Raw genomic sequence first — 24893 nt, forward strand, 5'->3', positions numbered from 1 at the left:
TGAAGGTAGGGGCTTATTTTATTTAGTTACTTATTTATTTGGCTGTGCTTGGTCTTATCTTCGGAATCCAGGATCCTTGATGTTCCTTGCACCCTGAGAGTTCTTTAGTTCCAGGATGAGGAATGTTTTAGTTCTGGTATATAGGATCTTTAGTTGTGGCATGTGAACTATTACTTGTGGTGTGTGGGGTCTAGTTCCCTGATCAGGGGTGGAACCCAGGCCGCCTGCATTTGGAGCACAGATTCTTAGCTACTTAGCTACTGGGCCACTAGGCAACTCTCTAGGAGTTGTTTAAATGAAAGAGCAGCTTGGAAGGAAGAAAGAGTTAGCTTTAGAACCAAATTCTAGATTATTTGAATTTCATTCAGCTAAAAAACTACACCCAGACTCAAAATATGATTTAGTAGTGGAAATGAAAGATTCTTTCTAAACAGCATTTTGGACTGATTTGGTGTTTCATGTCCGAGAATGCCACAGATTCTCTGACATCTCCTAGATTTAAAAGATTCTTCAGGGTCGGTGGTATCCTCCAGGATGAAAATAATCATACTCACAGTAAAAACAGATATTGTGTAAAGTCTCAGTGTGGTCCAGGCACTGTGCCAGGTGCTTTAGCTACATGCCACTAGCTCTACAAAAGCCACTTCACCTGAGGCTCCCCGATTTTGGGGATGGACCCAAGTCCTCACAACCGATAAGAGACAGAGCTGGGACTAGAGCGCTGGTCTGAATTGGTCCAGAGCATGTACCGTTCCACTTGTCCCGGCCTGAGGTGCTCATGAGTCAGTTAATTCACTGTCTTCTAGCACTCCAACATGTATCTTGAGTGACAGAAAGAGGGACACTGTGACGAAAACACTGGGATGGAATACATAGCCAAGGCAATACAAACACCAAAATAATTAAGAGCTGTGAATAAAGGAGAGAAGGAGATAATGCTCAGTTAGCAAATGATCACCTGCATGTGGAAATTCAGACACCCTCAAGTGATCGAGGGCTTACAGGATTATCTGGCGCTATCCTTCTATGTAGAAAGTAAACATTTTATTTCTTTTAATTAAAAATAGTTATTTCTATTTATTTTTTGACTGCTCTGGGTCTTAGTTGTGACACTTGGAATCTTTGTTGCCACATGCAGGGTCTTTAGTTATGGAATGTGAGATTTTAGTTGTGGCACCAGAACTCTTAGTTGTTGGATGTGAGATTTTTAGTTGTGGCATGTGGGATAAAGTTACCTGACGAGGGATCAAACCTAGGACCCCTGTACTGGGAGAGCACAACCACTGGACCAACAGGAAGGTGCCGAGAGTAAATATTTTAGAACTACCCTAAATCTGGTGACTCAGATGGTACAGAATGCGCCTGCAATGTGGGAGACCTGGGTTCGATCTCTGGGTTGGCACAATCCCTGGTGGAGGGCATGTAACACACTTCAGTATTCTTGCCTGGAGATTCTGCATGGACAGAGGAGCCTGCCAGGCTATAGTACATGGGGTCACAGAGAGTGGGACATGACTGAGCGATTAAGCACACACCCTAAATCTGGCTGAAGAGCAGGAATATATCCCCTCTATCTCTTTGACATCATAACATCTGTCCTGAGTTCCTTAATTTCTGCTGCATTTTCCTAATCTTACATCACTTTTGGGACTGAGACCCGTTTTCTCCAAGATTTGCTAGAGGGTAACTGCTCACTGTTTGTAGGAATATGCATTCCCCAGGAAGACTTTAATCGAGGGACAGAAGCTGACATGGGAACCTCCATAAAGGAGGACTAAGGAGACATTCAACCCTGAATATAGTGGTCACCCAAAGACTAAGAAGAGGAATCTTAGCTCAGTAGAAGGAGCAGTCCCAGGCTGTGGTAGATGTAGTGAGGATGCTAAGCAAGAGGAATCAGAAGGACTCAAGTTGCATCCCCACTGTCTATTCTCAGAGGCCCTGATGGACTAGGATCACATGAGGATCATCCTGACTTCCCACTTGGAATTCTCAGGAGACTAGGACCTTGATGTAAGACAAGAAGCTTCATAAAACAGAGAATAGAGTTACAGGATTTGTCAGGTGTCAATGTGAGGACCTGAAAGTGGACTCACAGTAGCACACAGTATAAAAGGAGGCCCTGGAAAATCACTGATACTGTGGTCCCCAGGAAGCTCTGGGCACAGATGTCAGGTTGATTTCAGCCTAGAAAGTCTTAGCGAGGTGAGACCTCTGTCTAATACAATCAGCTGCAGTTTCGCAGAGGGAGGGACCTGAATCCAAGGAGGACTTCACATGAGATGCTGAGTGTTAGCGGGGACCCCTGCAGAGGGAGCCGAACAGAATTCTGTAAATTCTTAGCCCTGAGAAGCCCACAGGAGCTACTTCTGAGTGGTCTGCTCATTCAACCTGTGTGATCTTAGGGAGGGCAGAGTCTCCTCTAGCCAGATCAGAAGCCAGATCTGCAGATGGGGGTGTCTTGACCATAAATGGACTTAAGGTGAGGACCATCAGTGCTAGTGAGAGGATCTCTCCCCCAACGAAGGAGGCTCACAGAGTGGCAACCCACCTGACAAGCAGAGATGCTCAGAGCAGAGCTCGCCTCACACCACTAGGGAGTTGGGAAGGCGAGGGCTCTGTTTGGGAGCTGGAAGACTCGGGTTCATAGGAGGGGGCATCCTGGGCTCTGATACACCGCACAAGGAGGACCCACGGACGGATGAATATTGAGCTCCTGGTGTTCCCGTAGCACGCTGCCCCTGCTGTCATCCCTGGGAGACCCCACGTAGGACCTTACGCATCTCCCCTGCACTTCCGCTTTGAAAGCCAGCGGATCGACCGGTAGCCGCGGCGACCGTATGGCGGAGACTTAGTGTTCAGGACTCATCCGGAACCAAGGTGAGGACCTGAATGGAGGTGAAGGGACTTTCCCAACCCTCCCAGTAATAAAAGTGACCCATCCACATCCCACCCCTGTGATATGGCTCTTATGAGTCCCTCAGAGCTATCGGCTGAATATGGCCTAGAGTGTCTCAGGCTAAGGCATTGGTCTGTGGGGGTAGGCCTGGATTCTACCCCCGGAAGAGCTGTAGGACCTAGATGAAAGCCCTGAGGGCTGATGAGCAGACTTCGACACTGCCAAGGGGGCCACACTTAACGGCTCCCCTGTACTAGGCTCTAGGAAGCCCCGGGTAGAGCTGGCCAACTGTGGTGCCCCCTGGTGTCCACTGGAGGTGGTTTGGGGGAAGTGAGAGCCTTGCTGTAATGGAATAAACCCAGCTCAACAAAGGGACCTAGTCCCCAGTATTAATGGCTGTGACGCTGAGTGAGGATGGAGGCTGCTCCCATAAGAAATGGAGTCACATAAGGCGCCAGTCCTATTTTGAGGACTGGGAGAATCAGGCGTTTTGACATGACACTTCCTGGGACATCTCAGGGAAGTGAGAGACCAGGTCAGTGGGGGCAGTCTCAGGTTGACAAGGGAGGGTTTCAGGTGTCCTGGTGGATGGTGAGAACCTTGGAGGCTGTGGATGTTCCACACCACGTCAATTGGACCACATCTCCCTGTCGTCATCCCTGGGAGACCTCAAGAATACATATCTGTCCCCACTGCAGGCTAATGGGGAAGTAAGGGTCTTGGTCTGAATGGAGTGGTCAGCAGAGAGAGAAACCTTAGACCTTATCATGAGTCAAATGTAGAGCTTGGTTGCTTCTGTGTCCTGGATATTGAAAATAGTGCTGCAGTGAAGACGAGTACAAGTGTCTTTTTCCATTACCATTTCCTTAAGGTATATGCCTAAGTGGGATTGTTGGCTCATGTGGTAGTTTTATTCCTAGTTTTTGTAAGCAGAGTGAATTAAGTCAGAAAGAGGAAAGCCAATATCATATATTAATGCATATATATGGAATCCAGGAAGATGGTACTGATGAACCTATTTGCAGGGTAGCCTGGAGATGCCGGCATAGAGAACAGACTCGTGGACACAGTGGGGGGAGAGGGAGGGGCAGACTGAGAGAGTAACTTTGAAAATGTACACATTATCATATGGAAAATAGATAACTAGTGGGAATTAGTTTTATGACCAGGGAGCTCAAAGCCAGTGCTCTGACAGCTTAAGAGGGGTGTGACGTGGGAGGGAGTTTCAAGATGGAGGAGACATAAGATATACCTATGGCTGATTCATATTGATGTGTGGCAGAAACTGGTACACTATTTTGAATTAATATTGTAAAAAAATTATTTTCGAAAAGACGTATAGGAGAAACCAGAAGCAAAAAAATATTTTAGACCTTGAATTGGGATTTTGTGAGGGTCCACAGGGACATCAACCTGCCTGCACCAGATTTTGTTCTCAGGAGACTGTGTTTGGTAAGATATGGTCATCTTCACTTCCTGCTTTTGGGACACAGAGCGATTGGCTTTTACTATCAAGCAGTCATCACTACAGGAAAAAGTTGAGTTTCTCTACTGCTACTGCTAAGTCACTTCATTCCTGTCCGACTCTGTGTGACCCCATAGACGTCAGCCCCCAGGCTCTCCCGCCCCGGGGATCCTCCAATCAAGAACACTGGAGTGGGTTGCCATTTCCTTCTCCAGTGCATGAAAGGGAAAAGTGAAAGTGAAGTTGCTCAGTCGTTTCCAACTATTAGCGACCCCATGGACTGCAGCCTACCAGGCTCCTCAATCCATGGGATTTTCCAGGAAAGAGTACTGGAGTGGGGTGCCATTGCCTTCTCTGAGCTTCTCTACTGGGAGCTCAATTGATGAACCTGAGTGAGGACTCAGTGCATCCATCCCAACCCTCGGATTTCAGCCCAGGAAATCTCAGGGAAGGGCTGTGAGGCTGAGTGCATCCATCTCAACCCTCGGATTTCAGCCCAGGAAATCTCAGGGAAGGGCTGTGAGGCTGAGCCCCTTCTTTACTGTTCTATATGAAGTCTATGGGAGGGAAAATGTCTAGTCTGAAGGTGCAGACACCAGTCGACAAATGGATAATGGTGCCCAACTTTTTATGGAGCCAAGGTAAGGACCTTGAATGATGATCCCAGTGAACTCAGGATAGAAAAGACCCTAATGAGCTCTCAGCACTGGTCATCTATCTCCTGGCAGGGAGGTGGTATGAGGCATCCCTTCACTTATCTCGGGATCATGGGGTGGTCTAAAGTGTCTACATCAGAGTAGCAGAGGGAAGGGTGCCAAGGCTCCGCCAGGACTTGACGTGATAATACTGAAGTAGAACTTAGAAAACCCCACTGCTGGTACCTGCTGTCACCTGAGTAAATCCAAAGCAGAGCTGAGAGGACGCAGAGGACAAGTAAGTCCTCTGTTCTTCCTCTATGGGATTCTGTGGGAACAGGCTGAGCAGGAAAACAGGAGGCTTGTGGGTTCCTAGGGCAGTGTCCTCAAGGACACCTGCAGAGGCGGCCTTTGATTAAGCCAAGGTGGAGTCTCCCTGTTTTAAGGTGCTCATGTCACCCCATTCTCCATCCTCCAGGTGCCCCAATCTCCTGTCTGTTGGCCCAGACTCCCGCCTGCGGTCCCTGACCACAGCCATCATGCCCCGTGGGCAGAAGAGTAAGCACCGTGCTCGTGAGAAACGTCGCCAGGCCCGAGCTGAGACCCAGGGTCTTCATGATCAGGCGTCCACATCTAGGGGAGAAGAGACCACCTCCTCCTCCCCTCCTGATTCAGAGAGCGCTCCGTCAAGCTCGTCTGCTGCTGGCACCTCCAAGGGGCCTCAGGGAGCCCAAGGCACCACCAGTGCTGCTGCAGGTGCTATACGCAAAAGATCTGGTGGTGGTGGCGCAGCACGCTCGAGATCTGCAGCGCATGGCGCAGCACGCTATAGATCTGGTGTAGGTGCCAAGGGCCAAGTTCATAAAGGTGAAAATTCCTGCCAAGCCTCAGCTGTTGCTGCGAGCTCTTACACAGATATTCTGACCAGGAAGGCAGAGATATTGGTGGAGTACCTGCTGTTTAAGTATAAGATGAGGGAGCTCATTAAGAGGTCCGAAATGCTGCAGGAAATCAATAGAAGGTACAAGAAACAATTCCCTGAGATCCTTAGCAGGGCCTCCGAGCGCATGGAGCTGGTGTTTGGCCTGGTGCTGAAGGAAGTCAGGCCCAACAGTCACTGCTATACCCTGGTGAGCAACCTAGATCTCAGCGACAGTGAGTCTATGAGAGGTGACGGGGGGCTGCCGAAGAATGGTCTTCTGATGCCTCTGCTGGGTGTCATCTACCTGAATGGCAACCACGCCCCTGAGGAGAAGATCTGGAAGTTCCTGAATATGCTGGGCATCTATGATGGAAGAAGTCACTTCATCTTTGGAGAGCCCAGGAAGCTAATCACAGAAGATCTGGTGCGGGAAAAGTACCTGGAGTACCGGCAGGTGCCCGGCAGCGATCCCCCTCGCTATGAGTTCCTGTGCGGTCCTAAAGCGCTCACAGAAACCAGCAAGACAAAAGTCCTGCAGTTTTTGGCCAAGGTCAAGGATTCGGTCCGTCCTGCCTTGCAGCCGCAATATGAAGAGGCTTGGAGAGAGGAAGTAGAGAGCACCGGAGCCAGAGGTGCAGCCAGGGCTGGCACTTCTGCCTCAACCAGGCCTGGCACTGCTGCTTCAGCCGCTGCTAGCCGTTCTGTTTCGGCCAGGCCTGGCACTGCTGCCTCAGCCAGCGCTGGCCCTTCTGCTTCAGCCACTGTGCACCCCAGGGCCGCATCCAACAGCTCATCTCGCCCCTAGTGTGGTCTGAAGCCTGTTGTTCACTTTGTGGCTAGAGAAGCCGGTCAACCTGTGTTCCTGATATGCATCAATAACTTTTGATTTTATTTCCCCCAATTTTCAGTTATTAAAACTTTTCAACAGAAAGGTCATTTAGAGTCATGATATAAGTATATGAATAACATGAATCACACATACTTTGCTGTTTGTCAAATTTAGGAGTCAGAATTTTGTTTTCTCAAATAAATATTGGAAATCCTTACATCACTTTTGTGATCGAAGATGAGAATAACATCACTTTAGGATGAGAGTGTCCTTAGAAATGTGAAAGAAACCACACTAATAGACGCTCAGAACATTGATACATTGTTAGGGAGATAGCGGAAATGTCTTCAGATTTTGGCTGGCTTTACTGTCTGCTTAGTTTCTCTTTTTGTAAATGTAAAAGACACATACTTGCCTCTGCTTATGGTTTATGGTTTTCAAGAATGTTTGAGAATATAAATTATAGCAAATGATTTATTCGTGGCTCTTCTTTTACACAGTCATTGAGAATCTGCTCTTAAGAAGTCTTCATGCTTGTACTGGTGATGTTTAGTCAAAAAAAGTCCTAGCCTCTGTCCACTCATTATAGTTTCTCAGAGATGCTGTCATTCTACGGAAGAGGCTGAGATACTCTCTACTTCAGGAAGAACAAGAAAGAAGCAGGTAAAGAGGGGTTGGAGAGAACATATTACTTTGGTTTCATTCCTAAGCGGAATTTTGGCTGATTTGGGAGGTTGGGTCTCTTTTTTCCCGACTTGGAACACTGCATAGTTCCTGACATCTGATAGATTGAAAAAAAATCCAGCTGATGTAACATCTGAGGTCAAGATAATCATAGTAATAACTGCCGTTGCTCCTAATGTCTCAATAGAGGCAGGCGCCAAGACATAAGCTTTCCATAAATACTTATATTCCACCAATCTGACAAGAAAGGGCTTATCAAACTTACTTCACAGGGGAGAGCCCAAGGCTCATAGAGTTAGGGTTTGGTTTTGTGCTGAAATACATAAGGCTGGTAAATGACAGCTGGCAATAGACTCCTGCTCTACACTACTTTACCCACTCCAGTGTTCTTGCCTGGAGAATCCTAGGCGCAGGGGAGCCTGGTGGGCTGCCGTCTGTGGGGTCGCACATAGTCAGACACGACTGAAGCGACTCAGCAGTAGCAGCTACACTACTTTAGGACTCATACTGTTGTCCTCCCAACCTGAGACATACCCTTGTCTTTTTTCTTCAACAAGTCCTTTTAACATTTGACATTTCCTTTTCCTTATTTATTTATTATATTTATTTGGCTGTGCTGGATCTTAGTTGCTGCACGTGTGGTCTAGTTCCCTGACCAGGGATCGAACCTGGGCCCCCTGCATTGGGAGCCTGGAGTCCTAGCCATTGGACCAGCAGGAAAGTCTCCACCCTGTATCTTTTATTTCAGTGCTTTTCTCAGTACTCCAAAATTTGTCCTAGGTGATAGAAAAGAATGCCCTCATGCTCAAGCTACTGGATCGAAATGTGTAGCCAGAGCAGTAAGAATACCAGATGTACTTAACCAAATATATGTATCCCTTATTCATTACTCATAGATAAGTGAAAGAAACAATATTCAGGGACAGTTACAAGCATGTACGTTGGCCATGTTAGATAACCTCTGAAGAGCATCCTTACAGTCTTTTCCCTGTGGAAAGTAAACCTATCAGAACAGAAATGACATGAGAATCTTCACCTGGCTGATGAGATAGATTGATCTACTTTTTTCTCCCTAAAGGACTGCCACCTGTCCTGGGACTCCCGCCTTAGACTATAGCTTCTCCACCTCCCGTCACTCCTGGGACAGGGACCCATTCTCTGTAGCACTGTAGAGCAAACATAGCTCAGGAGTTTGTAGAGACGTGGAATTTCCCCCAAAGGCCTTTAATCCAAGACACAGAAAGCAAGATGAGGGCCCCAGGTAGGAGGATTGAGGAGAACAAGACCCAAGAATATGGGGGATGGTGGTCACTGGGACAGCACTCCCTTCTGATCTCAGACACAGAGGAATTCAGAACTGGTGGGCTTAGCCTATAAGCCTTAGCATAGCCTCACTTATTCTTCAGGCTTGTCAAACTCCCTTCACTGTGCCACTTAGGCCTGGTGACATGGTGAGTCCTACTCACTTCCTCCCAGAGGATCACATGGAGGTAAGGAACCTCATCCTGATCAAAGGGAGCAGCCGAAGCTCAGCAGAAGGATGATTTCCACGTTGTGCCAGAAGTCAAGGTAAGGACCCTGAATTCTTGAAAAGACCCCTCGCCTCAAACACAGTGGGGGCAGAACATATTCCTTCCACTCCTGTTAACCTCAGAAGACCATGGTCTGTGGTGGGCCTGTGAGGCAAACTCCTCTTCTTCCTCAGGGATCAGGAAACTAGTGGCCTGGGTGGAGAAGCTTTAAGGCAAGTCAGGGAATGTTTCCAGTTGGGGAATATTTCCAGGTTCTTTCCAAGACGGTGAGGACAGCAAAGAACGTGGGAACACAAATACCAGGATGGCCACACAGTATGTTCCCTACTCTCAGCCTAGAAGGCCTCAGGCAGATTTACCAGGCCAAGGGACCCTTCAGCTCTGACAGACGAGTAGCAGGAAAGTTAGGGTTTGGTCTGATGGTGGTGTTCCCATGTCAACAGAAGGGGGAGTCTTGGGCTTGGCTGAGAGTCAAATTTGGGACCCTGATTTGGGCCCCTGAGAGGAACCATCTGTCATTCCCAAGGAGCTTGCCACAGCTTTCATTCTTGTGAGACTATGGGTAGGGGTGGCTAGATAAGGCCACTCTTATTTCCTCCTCCAGGCTCACAGGGAGGTATCGGTCTTACTATGAGGAGATAGGCCTCAGGTCAAGAAGGAGGGGATTCCCCAGGCCCCACCAGAAGTCAGATTGTGAAGCCCGAGTGGAGACTGAGGGGCCTACTCATCCCTGAATGGAGGGAGCAAAGGAGAGTCATGCCCTCCCCTTTGATGTCAGTTCTAGAAAGCTCAGGGGAAGACTGTAAGGCAAGGCTCTCCCTCACTTCTTTATACCAGGCCTTCTTCTTGTTGAATTGCTAAGTCATGTCTGACTCTCTTGTGACTCCATGGACTATAGGCCGCCAGGCTCCTTTGTCCATGGGATATTCCAAGGAAGAATTCTAGGCTGGGTTGCCATTTCCTCCTCCAGGGCATCTTCCTGACCCAGAGACTGAGTCTGCAGCTCCTGTATCTCAGGCGGATCCTTTCCTGCTGAGCCATCAGGGAAGCCCTATATCAGGCCTAAGGGAGGTGAGATCTTCGTTGCAAAGTATAGCCACCAGTCCTGAGAAGGGAGGGGTATGGTAGGTGCCTGCCAGGCACTGTGGCAGATGCTTTACAGTTACCACCACATGCCAGCAGTCCTTCCAGACAGGGCTTGTCAAACTCCCTTCACAGTTAAAGAGCCCGAGGCACTCTCAGAGAGTTGAATGATGTGACAAACTTCTCCATGGCTGTTTAAGTGACAGGGATGGCCATAGGCCCTTGATTTGAGTTAGTCTAAAGCTCACCCTCTCACTCCTGCAAGCCTGATCTGACCTTGTGCCCTTAATTCCCTTTTTATTCTCATTACTGTGAAATGTATGAGGCATTAAGAAGAGGGACTCTCGGGTCCAACTATTAGATTGTAATACATAGCCAGAGCAATAATAATAATAATTATGCCAAAATAAATGTGACATATGAAGAGAGGAAAAAAGAGATAGTATTTGCTGACAAGGGGGTCATCTGTCCATACATATGAGGATTCAGACATCTTAAAAGATCTGAACGTTTTAACTTGCAGATAAGCTTATAAGATCAGTAAGGGACTCAAAAACATCATCTCACAGCCATTCCTTTGTATAAAAAATATCTATTAGATCTAAAATATAAAGTTTATTTATTAGAACAGAGGTTGCCTGAGAAGTCTGGCTGAAGGAGAGAAGGGACAGGTTACCACGTTTTGTTTCCCTCACAGGTCTCTGCCTGGGCCCCCTTACTTACGCCATGGATTTCCTATCTCTTATCACTCCTAGGACAGGGATTCCTTCTCTGCAAGGTCCGCAGTAGAGAAAGCACTCAGGGCCTTTCAGGGATGTGGCATTTCCCAAGAAGGCTTTAATCAAAGGGGCAAGGGCCTTTAGGAAGACACCCATGCAACTGGACTGAGGAATGCAACGCCCCAGAATATTAGGTGTAAGAAGGCTTCAGGCAGAGCTCTCAAGCCGAACATCTCTTTTCTCTGTTGTCTCAGTACAGTTGTCAGGGACGTGAGACCTTTGGTCTAAGGAGGGCAATCTCAGGTCAGAGTAGGAATTGTCAAATATATATGTGAAGCCCCTTAAAAAGAAGGGAAAGAAATAGCCACCCAGAACCACTGGGGTTCTGTAGTGTCCACTTGCTGCTGTCAGCCCTCAGAAGTCCTGAATTCCATCATGGGATGAGGTAGAGAGAGGCCTTGAGAGCTGAGAAAGACAGAGCGCTACCGCCATGGGCAGGGCACGTTCCAGAACCAAGTCTGCCAGCTCCTCCCACATAGTGACATCCAGGGAAGATCCTTCATCTTGTGGTTGAAAAGAGAAGTAAGTATTCCAAGTAATTGAGTGCCAAGGTGGATCTGAAGGGAACGCATTTTATGTCTTGTTTTGTTCTTGCTTGACCTCAGTAACTGGGAGATGTATCTTTTTCTGTTTAGGGCTTTCTTTGTGGCACTATTGAAATACCCTTCTTGTAATTGAAGGTTAATTTGACTTCCGTATTTGTGTTTATGAACAAAGTATATCCCATTTATTGCTGTATTTCAGTATACGTACAAAGGTTTTTATATTGAGTCAGAAATCCTTGAATCTCCTTTTGTGGTTCAGAACAAGATGACAGGACAAGAGAATTGGGAGTTTTTTGCCAATGATAATGGACAGTGAGTGAAATTGTTCCTATTGGGAAATAAAAAAAAAAAAAAAAAGGTCTTGTCTGTGTGGCATCTGCAATACAGTGGAACGGGAATTCCCAGCCCCTGTTTCCCCTCAGCAACCCAGATGTTAAGAGTATATAAGTAGCAAAATAACCTTTATAGAAGGTCCAGAATCCAATTAAGAAATTGCAGTACCACAGGTAAGCATACAACTTAGATCAGCTGCACTTGAAATGGGTAAGAACAACACACACACACACACACACACACACGCACTTATGGATCATGAATAGCACTATTCATCTATGATGAACAGTTTCTATACTAAACTGTTATCTCAGCAAATGTGATCACCAGTGGTTCACAGCTATTTCTTACTCTGTTTAGTACGATACTGTAAACTGTGAGTAACACAATAGGACTCAGGTGAAGTGCCCCTAGTGGTGCTGGAAGTGCTCTCACGAAGCAGAGAAAGTCATGACATTATACAAAAAAGTTGAGTTGCTCCTTGTATACTGATTTGGATCTGCAGTCATGGTTGCCACCATTTCAAGATGAATGAATCCAGCATAAGGACCACTGTAAGAAAAAGAAAAGGGACTTTATGAAGCCATCACTGCAGCTACACCAGCAGGTGTGAAAAACTTGTGCTTTTTGTGAAATAAGTTTTTATCTTGTATTGAAAATATAGCTTGTATGTGGGTGCAGGATTGCTATAAGCAAGGCATATCTATAGACTCGAACATGATTGAGGAAAAAGCAAAGTCATTATGACAACCTAAAGCAAAAGTGGGTGAAGGATCTAAAGCTGGAAAATTTAATGCCAGCAAAGGATGATCTGATAATTTCAGAAAGAGGTTTGACTTCAAAATATCTAAATAATAGGGGAAGCAGCTTTTGCAAACAAGAGGCAACAGGTGCTTTCCCATATGTCATTAAGAAAATCACTGGGTATTAATTTTGTATCCTGCAACTTGACCAATTCATTGATGAGCTCCAGTAGTTTTCTCGCAGCAACATGAGGCTTTTCTATGTCTAGTATCATGTCATCTGCAAACAGTGCCAGTTTCACTTCTTTTCCAACTTGGATTCCTTTTATTTCTTCTGTTCTCTGATTGCCACGGCTAAGACTTCTGAAATCATGTTGAGTAAAAGTGGAGAAAATGGACATCTTTGAAATTTTCATATTAAGTGAAGTCTGCTGCTGCTGCTAAGTCGCTTCAGTCGTGTCCGACTCTGTGCGATCCCATAGACGGCAGCCCACCAGGCTCCCCCGTCCCTGGGATTCTCCAGGCAAGAACACTGGAGTGGGTTGCCATTTCCTTCTCTAATGCATGAAAGTGAAAAGTGAAAGTGAAGTCGCTCAGTCGTGTCCAACCCTCAGCGACCCCATGGACTGCAGCCTACCAGGCTTCTCTGTCCATGGGATTTTCCAGGCAAGAGTACTGGAGTTGGGTGCCATCGACTTCTCCTTAAGTGTAGTCAGACAAAGACAAATATCCCGTCACTCAAATGTGGTGTGCTTTTAGTGATAGATCAACACTCAAAAATGCGCAACTAATTTTGTGGCAGCAAGATACAGTGTGAAAATACTCAATCAGGTTGAGAAGCTGATTGCGGTTTCTTAGGGATGTAGAACATCTGGCCCTTTGAACCTAAAGTTCTTCACTGACTAGCTTGTGTTTGAACATGATTCATTAAACATTTGCCTTTAATTCTGAAAAAAAAAATGTGGTGTGATAGAATTCTATTACTATACACTGTCCCATCTCTCTCTTGTGAATGGATAAACGGCACATCAGCCTGTCATCACAGGTAAGTGTTTTCTCTTAAAGTAAAAATATTTTCAGCACTTTATTATAAATATGACTGAAATAGCGTAGGATATAAAAATTTTTAGCGATCCATTCATTACTATATATGCTTGGCTACCATGAAGCAATCCTATCGTTACACTAGTCTACTATAAAGCAATCATATTGCTGCTTCTTCATTATCGATGCTTGAATCATTATACCTGTAACTAACTACGAATTGCTTTTCACATTATTTTTTCATTGTTGATATTTAGTGTTTTGCATCTATAGTCTTTTTGTCATATAAGGCAATATATATATGACAATATACATAATATTGTCAATAAGGCAATTACAGACAATTCTTGCAAATGCATGCTGTAAACTTACAATATTGATAAATACAGTCCTGTGAATATATTTTCTCTTAAGATTTTCTTAATAACATTTTGTTTTCTCTAGCTTACATTATTGTAAGAATACAATAGCTAATACTTATAGCTACGTCAACTAGAAAGAAAGGAATACATCAAGGTTGTATATTGTCACCCTGCTGATTTAACTTATATGCAGAATACATCTTGCAAAATGCTTGGCTGGATGAAGCACAAGCTGGAATCAAGATTGCAGGGAGAAATATCAATAACCTCGGATTCGCAGATGATACCATCCTTATGGCAGAAAGCAAAGAAGAACTAAAGAGCCTCGATGAAAGTGAAAGAGAAGAGAAAAAGCTGGCTTAAAACTCAACATTCAAAAACCAAAGATCATGGCATCCGGTCCCATCACTTCATGGCGAATAGATGGAAAAACAATGGAAACGGTGAGAGACTTCATTTTGGGGGGCTCCAAGATCACTGCACATGGTGACTGCATGTGCATGTGCATGAGCAGTTGCTTTTCACTTGGTATAACGTTTCAGTTATGCAAGATGAAGCAATTCCAGAGATCTGCTGGGTAACATTGTGCCTATATTTAACATTACTGTATTGTGTGCCTAAATATTTAAGTGAGTAGATCTGATGTTAAGTGGTTTTACCACAACAATCATTTGAAAAGTTGATTGTCTTGCTCCCTCTCCAGGACAGAGTAAGATGATTAAGTGCAAGCATTTAGAGAACTCTTTTATAATGTTAGTGAGAATGTCCATGGGTGCAACCATCGTGGAAAACTGTATTGAGGTTCCTCAAAAAATTAAAAATTGAATTACCATATGATTCAGCAAGCCCACTTCTGGGTTTTAATCCAAAAAAACTAAAATTAGACTCTCCAAGAGATATTTTCATTCCTGTATTTGTTGCAGCATTATTCACAATAACCGATACAGGGAAGCAGCCTAAATGTCCGTTGATGTATCAATGGATAGATATATGATATATACATATCATGGAGTGTTTTGTGTGTGTGTGTGTGTGTGTGTGTGCATCCTCAGTCACTCAGTTGTGTCTGATTCTTTGAGACCCCATGGACTGCAGCTCAGCAGGCCTCCCTGCCCTTCACTGTCTCCACGAGTTTTCTCAAACTCATGTCCATTGAATCAGTGATGCCATCCAACCATCTCACCCTCTGCTTCCCCCTTCTCCTCCTGCCCTCAATCTTTCATTCCTAGCGTCAGAGTGTTTTCCAATGAGCCAGCTCTTCGCATCAGGTGGCTAGGGTATTGGAGTCAGATTGAGCATCAGTCCTTCCAATAAATATTCAGGGTTGATTTCCTTGAGGATGGACTGGCTTGATCTCCTTGCTGTCCACGGGACTCGCAAGAATCTTCTCCAAGACCACAGTTTGAAAGCATCAGTTCTTCAGCACTCAGTCTTCTTTATGGTCCAACTCTCACATCCATATATGACTACTGGAAAAACCATAGCTTTGAGTACAGGGACCTTTGTCCGCAAACGGATATCTCCATTTTTTAATACACAGTCTCGCTTCAGAGCCTTAGGAAAACGCAGAGCCTTCAGCGAGAGGTCATTTCAAGGGAAGTTGCCTGGTGGGCTACTCCAGACAGTGGGAGTGGTGAGCACGGTCAGATCCTCAGATGGAGGGCCTCAGAGAATCCACAATCTCCTGGACTGGTGACCTTTACACTGAGTTGAGGGAGCCAGAGACCTCTCCTTAAGGACATACTTGATTATTTTATCTTGTGTGTAATTGGGCAAATTCTAGGCAAGTTCTAGATTTTCGTTAGTACTTAAATACGTGGAAATATTCATTATTTAGATGAACGGGTATCTGGGAGGGAAGATACTGATCAATGACAAAATTTCTAAGAACTCTGAGTTCTTTCCAACTGGGAAAGATTCTACCTCAAGCACATTCTATGTCACATCCTCTGGCGTGAATGTTACATGATTTTCCTTGCTAGGCAACATTTAGTTCACTGTGATTTTCTTTGTCTTGGAGTTTGGGTAATGTGCTGGAGTTCAGGGGGCTAGTGAAACAGCATGTGAAACAACTGACCAGCTTAAACTGGTTTGACCTTCTCAAATAGATTGTTGATTAATCACACCTTGAGTCATTTTACAAGGAAAGAACTGCATGTGTCCAAGAAGGAACACATGACCTCAATATGACCCCGGAGCCAAGCTCTTCAGTCTGCAAAACTCAGAGAAGAGAAATATTGCCCCCGGCCATTTACAAAGTGAGACCTCCTTCAATGAGGAAAACCTGGCTTCCTGTAACCTAAGTAGCGAAAAGGGACTAATTGAAGACTAGCCAATTAGCTTCCAAGTTAGAAATTCCCCTGACCCCTTAGATTGCACCCAGGCTCCTGGGTTGAACAGAGATTTGATACCTTGCGTCCTGCATTTGTAGGCCTTGCAGTAAAGCTCTTTTCTCTAAAACTCTTGCCATAAGTGTTGACTTCTCTGAGCATCGGGCAGTGAGCCCATCTTCCGTGAGTTTGGGCAGCCTTGTTGAGGTTTAGGACTTGTGACCATCTGCTTGATGCACTATAGCCCCTGGTGGGCCTTCAACACCAACCCTGAGTGTCACCTATACTGAGTTTGTCTAGAGAGTTGGCTCTCAGGTTCCTGTTTCCTAGCCATGGCACTCTGGGCTCCTCTGGCTTCTGGGGCTCCTTTCACTTTTAAGGAAGGAAACAGCTCCTGGATCAGACATCTTTGGGGTGAGTAAACTCCTTAAAATATGCCTCTTACTAAATGTGCTATATGAAGTTAGAATGTGCCTGTAGTCTAATAATCTCATCAGGACTATGTGTTAAGAGAGGATGAGATGGTTGGATGGCATCACTGACTCAGTGGGCATGAGTTTGAGCAAACCTGAGGAGAAAGTGAAAGACAGGGAAGCCTTGTATACTGCAGTCCATTTGGTTGCACAGAGTCAGATGTGATGAATTGATTGAAGAACGACAATACCACTGTGGGTTAGAGTCCCACCTAGGAGAGTTTCTTCTGTCTGATTCGAATCCTAAGGCTACAGTCCTGGGTTAAAGACCCAACCTAAGAGGACAATGTCAGAGGTTAGCGCTACTGAGGTGCTCAAATGATTGGGTTAGAGCTCTGAACACTGGCTTAAGGTTCCAGGCCTTTGGATTTAATTGCCTATGTTTGTCTGTGTCTGACTGTTTTATGTGTTGGGATTGGCTAGTAGGAGTTGGCTATGGGATGAATGTGGTGAGACTTTATTCAACCTGTAATTAATGAGGGTCCTCTGAATCGGGAGATAAAACACCTTGCTCCTGGACTGGAAACCTTGCTGTATGGAGGTGATGGGGGTTTTCCCCTTTGCCTAAGGTGACAGCACAGAGGTATTGTTACAGATGAATATTCTTTAAAAAAAAAATTATTGGAGATTTGTTGATTTACAATCTTGTGTTATTTTCAGGTGTACAGCAAAGTGATTCAGTTACACATATATTCAATCTTTTCCAGATTCTTTTCCGATATAGGCTATTATAGAATATTGAGTATAGGAGGTTCTGTTCAGTTATCTATTTTCTATATTGGTTGTATGTGTATGTTCATCTCAAGCTTCTAATGTATCCTTGCCCACAAAGTTCTCCTTTGGTAACCATAAATCTGTTTCAAATTGTGCGAGTCTGTTTCTGTTTTGTAAATAAGTCCATTTGTGTCATTTTAAAAAATTAGATTTACCTATGAGCAATATACTACGGTATTTGTCTTTGACTTACTCAGACAATCTCTAGGTCCATCCATGTTGCTGAAAATGGCATTCTTTCATTCTTTCTTATGGCTGAGTATTCTTCCATTGTATTTATGTATCACATCTTTTTCATGTGTTGATGGACCTTTAGGTTGTTTCCATGTCTTGGCTCTTGTAAACAGTGCTGCAAGGAACATGGGGGTGCTTGTTCCTATTCAAATTATGGTTTTCTTCAGATATATGCCCAGGTATTCTATTTTTCAAAAATTATTGGAGTATAGTTTTACAATGTTGTGTTAGTTTTAGGCATATAGCAAAGTAATGCTGTTACACACACACACACACACACACACACACACACACACACACGTATAAATTCATTTTCAGTTTCTATTCTCATATAGGTTATCTCAGAATATTGATTAGAGTTCCCTGTGCTATGCAGGAGGTCCTTATTGGTTATATATTTTATATATAGGGGTGTGTGTACATTGATCTCAAGCTCCTGATATATCCCTCCCTCACTACATTTCCCCTTTAGTACCCATAAGTTCGTTTTCAGGATCGGTAAGTTTTCTGTTTTGTATTAAGTTCATTTTATCAGTTTTTAAAATTAGATTCCACATATGAAGGATATATTTGTCTTTGACTTACTTCACTTAGTATGACAATCCCTAGGTCCATCCATGTTGCTGCAAATGGCATTCTTTCCTATGGCTGAGTAATATTCCTTTGTATTTCTGGACCACATGTTTATCTACTCCTCTGTTGATGGACATTTATGTTGCTCCCATGTCTTGGGTATTGTAAATATTGCTGCAATTTACATTGGGGTGTTTCTTCCATTTTCAAATTATGATTTTCTCAGGCTATATGCTCAGGAGTCAGATTGCTGGATATTATGGTAGTATTATTTTTCTATTGTGTTTTACTGAGTATAATTAATTTAAAATGTTGCGTTAGTTTCAGGTATATAACAGAGTGATTCAGTTATACATACACATATTCACTCATTTTCAGACTCTTTTGTCATACAGATTACTACAGATTATTGAGTACAGTTCCCTGTGTTATACAGTAGGCACTTTGGGGTTATTGCTATTATATATATTAGTTGTAGATGTGGGCTTCCCAAGTAGCACAGTGGTAAAGAATCACCTGCCAATGCAGGAGACACAAGAGAAGTGGGTTCAGTCCCTGGGTCAGGAAGATCCCCTAGAGCAGGAAATCGAAACTCACTGCAGTATTCTGACCTGGAAAATTCCATGGATGGAGGGTCCTGGTGGACTACAGTCCATGGAGTCACGAAGAGTCAGACACAACAGTCATGTATGTTTATCTCAGGCTCCTAAAGTATCCCTCCCCCAACATTTCTCCAGTGGTAATCATAAGCTTGTTTTCGATATCCATAAGTCGGTTTGTATTTTGTAAATGAGTTTATTTGTGAAGTGAAATGAAAGTCGCTGTCTTATCTGACTCTTTGCGACCCCATGGCCTATACAGTCCATGGAATTCTCCAGGCCGGGATACTGGAGTGGGTAGCCGTTCCCTTCTCCAGGGGGTCTTCCCAACCCCGGGATCAAAGCCAGGTCTCCCACATTGCAGGTAGATTTTTTACCAGCTGAGCCACCAGGGAAGCAAGTTCATTTGTGTCCTTTTTTAAAAATTAGGTTCCGCTTACGAGTGATAACATATGTGATTTGTCTTCCTCTGTCTTACTTTACTTAGTATGACATTCCCTAGGTCCATCCATGTTGCTGCACATATCATTAATTAATTCTTTTTATGGCTGAATAATATTCCACTGTATATATTTACGACATTTGCTTTATTCATTCCTCTGTTGAGAGACATTTAGGTTACTTCCATATCTTCCCTGTGATTCATGGGGTCGAAAAGAGCCGGACACGACTGAGCTACTGAACTGAACTGAACTGATATCTTGGCTAATGTAAATAGTGCTGCAATGAAGACTGGAGTGCATGTATATTTATGAATCATGGTATTCTCTGGATATGTACCAAGAGTGGGATTGGTAAATCATATGGTAACTCTATTTTTTGTTTTTCAAGGAACTTCCATAATGTTCTCCATAGTGACTGTGTCAATTTGCGTTCCCACTGAGAGTGCAACAGTGTTCCCTTTTTTCCACACTCCATCGTTTGTTGTTTGCAGATTTTGGGTTGATGACCATTCTGGCTGGTGTGAGGTGATACCTCATTGTACTTTTCATTTGCATGTTTCTGATAATTAGTGATGTTGAGCATCTTTTCATAGGCTTTTTGGTCATCTGTATGTCTTCTTTGAAGGAATGTTTGTTTATACACTCTGCCTACTTTTTATGGGATTGTTTATTTTACACAGAGGTGCATGAGCTATTTATATATTTTGGAGATTATTGTGCTGTTGTTTGCAAATATTTCCTCTCATTCTGTGAGTTGTCTTTTTGTTTTTGGTTTCTTTTGCTGTGTGGAAGCTTTTGACTTTCATTAAAGGTCACCTGTTTGTTTTTCTTTTTATTTTCATTACTCCAGGAGGTGGATCAAAAACCATTTTACTAAAAGAAAAAAATACTGCTGCAACTTATGTCAAACAGTGAGTGTTCTTCCTAGGTTTTCCTCTGAGGGTTTTATAGAATCTGGGTTTACATTTCAGTCTTTGATCCATTTTGAGTTTATTTTTGTGTATAGTGTTAGAGAATGTTCTAAATTCATTATTTTACATGTAACTGTCCAGTTTTCAAGGCACCACTTATTGAAGAGACTGTCTATTTTGGTTCGCTAGTATTTTGTTCAGGATTTTTCCATCTGGGTTCTTCAGTGATATTGGCCTGTCATTTTCTTTTCTTTTCTTTTTTTTCGTGTGTGCTTCTCTATCTGGTTTTGCTCTCAGCGTGATGGTGGCCTCATAGAATGAGCTTGAGAGTGTTCCTCCCTCTGTATTTTTTTTTTTTTTTGGAAGAGGTTGATAGAATCTCTAATTGTTTGATAGAATTACCCGAGAAGCCACCTGGTCCTGGACATTTTATTGGAAAATTTTAAATCACTGTTTCAGTACTTGTGATCCATCTACTCATGTTCTCTATTTCTTCCATGTTTAGTCTTGAAAGGCTGTACCTCTCAAAGAATCTGTGCATTTCTTCTAGATTGTTCATTTTATTTGCATATGGTTGTTTGTAGTAGTCTCTTATGATATTTGGAGTTCCACACGAGTGTATTCTTAATGAAACAAGCCCTGATTACCTTGTTGTGGTATGAGCATAAGTGTAAGATGAGGGAGTATAAAGCAGGAAAAGTCCCTCTCACAAACAGAAGAATGCACCCTAATCCGGCTAAGGAATTTCATACAAAAGGCCACATTCTGGTGTTTCCTCACTAAAGAGTATAATCCTATTCTGTATCAGCAGGGAGGTCGTACTGAACTACTTTTATATATTTGTGCATGTGTGATGTTAAAAATGAAATTTTACCAGGAAAAATAGCCATTGGTTGTGGTCTTAAAGGCCATGGGGTACATAGAGGCCTTGGAGTGAATGTATTTCCCCTGGAAATTGCCCAGACATCTAGATTTGCTTGTCGGTGATCTCTGCTGGAGGGGTAAAGTATTTTGGTCATCTACCAGACAGATTAAACCCCAGCATGCTCAGAAAGGAAGTGAGGAAATCGGTGTTTGAATGTGTGTGCTCCTGAATTGCTCTCTGAAAGTCAGCTCTGCCTGAGTCTAAGACAGCTTCCTCTTTCACTTTCTTCAATGTGATGCAATCACTGTCTCAGCCTCCTACACACTAGGTAAGTTTTTCTACATGGAGACTGAGACAGAGCCTGAACTTCTATAGGACCCTCCTCAGTAGACAAGCATGCCCTCAGCACATGGCCAGGCAGAAACATTAGGAGCCTGTGACCAAATGGGCTCCAGTCTTGGAACTGGTGGGACAGATATCTTGGAAGCTAGGTAGCATGCGTGCCTTTCAAGCTACAGTTTGACAACCACATATAATAAGGGAAAACATTTCAGGGTTTTTTAAGTGAACCCTCAGATCCAAGCTGGTCAGCTTGAGACTGTCCATTCTTCTCAGTGGTTTCTCCAGAGAACTCATACAGCCAATGCTTTCCAGAAACCAAACTAGGAGATGGAATTGGGTCCTAAATTAAGGGGCGATGCCTCAAGTTTGCCCATTTTTCTCCCTAGAGAGGAACTAAGCGCTCTGAGCCACAGATAGAGAAGCCCTGAAGGCTTTCCTACAGCTCCCATGAATGCAAGGGCTTTCCAGGGAGACCACAAGTTCCTGATAAGAGTGCTGGTTGATGTCCACTTCAATCCATGAAAGCTCGGAAGAGGCAGCAAGCATTGTTTAAAGACAGTAGATCCAGGCTCTGTTTGCTGGCCAAAATGTAAACTATTTTGAGTACTACAGTGGGAGAAATTGGTCAGTCAACTGCAGAGCTCAGTTTGGGCTGAGGAGTGGCCAGGAAGAGCCAAGACAGATGACCCAATAGTAATAAATTCCATGCAGGCACCAAAACGCCAAACTTCAAGCAATAGCCTGAAAAGACATGTGAAGGAAAAAAAGCCTTTGATAATCACCTTTCTTAAATACCAATTAATCCAACCTTGTCAGTGCGTAAGTAACACTCCAGTCCTGGAGGTACAAAACTCTGGGACCTGGGATTATCATTTTCTACAGAATTTGAGACTCATTAAACAAATTGAGGATGATTTCCCACAAGCTTGAAGAATGTACAGAGAGAAATGGGGGGATTGAAGCATAAAGCATTGACCAGTTTAAAGTGGTTTTGCCTCCTTAAAACAGGTTGTTGATTAATCAAACCTTGAGTTATTTTTAGAGGCAGCACTATGCATGTGCCAAAAAGGAACCTATGTTTCCAGGATGACTGCAGAACCAAGAGGGTTCAGTCTGTGAAACTCTGAGAGTAGGAATGTTGCCAGGGAAGAACTGTATGAAGTCCTTCAATACGAAAAATCTGGCTTCTAGCAGCATGAATAGCTTGCTGCTGCTGCTGCTGCTAAGTCGCTTCAGTCATGTCCGACTCTGTGCGACCCCATAGACGGCAGCCCACCAGGCTCCTCTGTCCCTGGGATTCTCCAGGCAAGAATACTGGAGTGGGTTGCCATTTCCTTCTCCAATGCATGAAAGTGAAAAGTGGAAGTGCAGTTGCACAGTCGTGCCCGACTCTTAGTGACCCCATGGATTGCAGCCTACCAGGCTCCTCCGTCCGTGGGATTTTCCAGGCAAGAGTACTGGAGTGGGGTGCCATCGCCTTCTCCGATGAATAGCTTACATGAACTAATTTAAGACTAGCCAATTAGCTTCCAAGTTTGCAGTTCCCCTAAACCCTTTCATTTTACCTAAAACTGTGGATTGAGGAGACAGATTTCAGAGCCCCACTTCCTGTCTTCTTGCTCCTCCACCTTGGATTAAAGTTTGTCTCTCAAAAGCCTGTTCCATAGTATTGGCTTCTAGGTGCATCGGGCAGTGAGCCCTTGCTGGGGAACACTAGTAACTGATAGGCCTGGAATTAGATTCCTCTCTGAATTCCTCTAGATCCGATGCTGTTATACTCCTCTTGCCCTAAAGCAGGGCTTGTGTTCCTTAACACTCAAATGTATCTTGCGATAAAAGCAAGGACTCGGGATATATTCCAATACACTTCTTCAGGCACAAAGCCTTGAAGGCTATATCAATAAATGACAGGAATAAAGAAGAGAAACAGATGATAGTGACAGTAAGATCGTCTCTCTGTGCAGTGTCTAATAACCTCAATAAGAATAGCACAAAACCATCTTGGATGGCTTTTTTCCTTTAGAATTGTACTCATATCTCAGATATTGTGACTTGGGTTGTAGATCACTGTAGTAAAGTGAAAATTGCCATAGAGTAAATCATTAGGAATTTGGGGGGTTCCCAGTGCTTATAAAAGTTTTTAATCCTATTGTACACTTACTAGAAGATGTCTAAAAAATGCACATAGCTTAATTACAAGTGTGTTACAATAGTAACAAAGACCACTGATCAGAGTACCATAAGAAATAAAATAAGGAAAGAGTTTAAAATATTTAAAGAATTAACAATATATGGAACAGGGACCCCAAGTGAATACATGATGTTGGGAAAATGATGCCATAGACGTGTTCAATGCATGGTTTACCATAAACTTTCAGTTTGTAACGAAACACAGTATTTGTGATGCATGATTACATGCAGTACAATGTTTGAAAAATATGCCTGTCAATCAATTAAAACAAGTCATGAAAAGAGACTGACTCTGGCTTTTGAAAAGGATGGAGCAGCATTTTTCTCTGGGAGCACACCTCATTCTGCCCCCTGCCTTCTGTGTTATTTTCCCCATCTCAGATCAAGTCTGGGACATGAAACTTTAAGCTTTGCATTAGGGACACTGCTCAAGAGTTTGCTTGGATGTGGTGTTCCCCAGGAATCTTTTAATCCAAGAGAGAGCCAAATATGGGCCCCCATAAGTGGGGACTGGAGAGACAACCACCATAAAATACAGGTCATTCAGAGACCTGCCCAAACTTTCTCTCAGGTCTAAAATGCCCAGACAGGACATTCCCTCTTATAAGCCTTGTAGTTCTCTGTGAGGTCAAAGTCTCATTCTAAGAAGAATGGCCTCAGTTCAGTAGAGGGAGAATCTCACGTTGGAGAGTCAGGTCCCAGGACTGGCCAGGACCATGGTGAGGTCCCTGAGTGAAGAAAGAAGTATCACTAGACCCACAAATGAGGAGGCTTTACATACCCCTGCCCCTATTCCTAACCTCAGAGGCTCCAGGCAGAGTTATAGGGATGAGAAGCCTCTTCATTTCTGTCTGGTCTCAGCGAGGGAATGGATGGAACCCCAGTTCTTAGGAGGGTGGCATCTTGGCCATCACCACTGGGAAGATGAGGACCATCAGTGCTGATGAGAGGGTCTCGCCCACCAAGGAGGAAGGCTCATGGAGTGGCGCTCCCCCTGTCAAGGAGAGATGCACAGAGAAGTGCCCTGATTCCCCACTAGGGACTCGGAGAGGTGAGGGCTTCGTTTGGGGGCAGGAGGACTCAAGTCCTCAGTGCGAAGGGTCCTGGGCTCTGACAGACGGCATGGTGAGGAACCTAAGGGATGACCCAGGGACTGCTGAACACTGAATGACGGGTCCCCACAGAGCCCCACCCCTTCCATCATCCCTCAGAGATCATGCACAGGGCAGCCATAGCCAGAAGTGTCTCTGTAAAACTTCCGTGCTGGTTGCGAAGAGCTCGGATTGATGTCAGCGTGTTCGTGT

General features: G+C 44.2%; 1 protein-coding gene and 1 long non-coding RNA gene across 4 annotated transcripts in view; both read left to right on the forward strand.

Moving 5' to 3' along the window:
* The window catches only part of LOC112582713 (melanoma-associated antigen B1-like), a 37523-nt gene extending 30300 nt beyond the window's left edge, over positions 1–7223 (forward strand). The window contains exon 2 of the mRNA XM_045164418.1: positions 5478–7223. Within this exon, the coding sequence (XP_045020353.1) occupies positions 5539–6726 (1188 nt within the window). The 5' untranslated portion in view covers positions 5478–5538 and the 3' untranslated portion in view covers positions 6727–7223. The remainder of the gene's footprint in view (positions 1–5477) is intronic.
* An 8051-nt stretch (positions 7224–15274) lies between these two features.
* LOC102397835 lies at positions 15275–22133 on the forward strand. Of its 3 annotated transcripts, none has more exons than XR_006640610.1 (4): positions 15976–16599; positions 19448–19806; positions 20132–20192; positions 21786–22133. It is a non-coding gene; the product is annotated as an uncharacterized LOC102397835 (long non-coding RNA). The 3 variants fall into 3 exon arrangements; XR_006640609.1 differs by lacking the exon at positions 21786–22133 and adding an exon at positions 21371–21467; XR_006640608.1 differs by lacking the exons at positions 20132–20192; positions 21786–22133 and having other exon boundaries at positions 15275–16599; positions 19448–20110.
* Positions 22134–24893: the final 2760 nt, after the last annotated feature.

Source organism: Bubalus bubalis, chromosome X (assembly GCF_019923935.1).
Source record: "Bubalus bubalis isolate 160015118507 breed Murrah chromosome X, NDDB_SH_1, whole genome shotgun sequence".
NCBI classification, from domain to species: domain Eukaryota; kingdom Metazoa; phylum Chordata; class Mammalia; order Artiodactyla; family Bovidae; genus Bubalus; species Bubalus bubalis.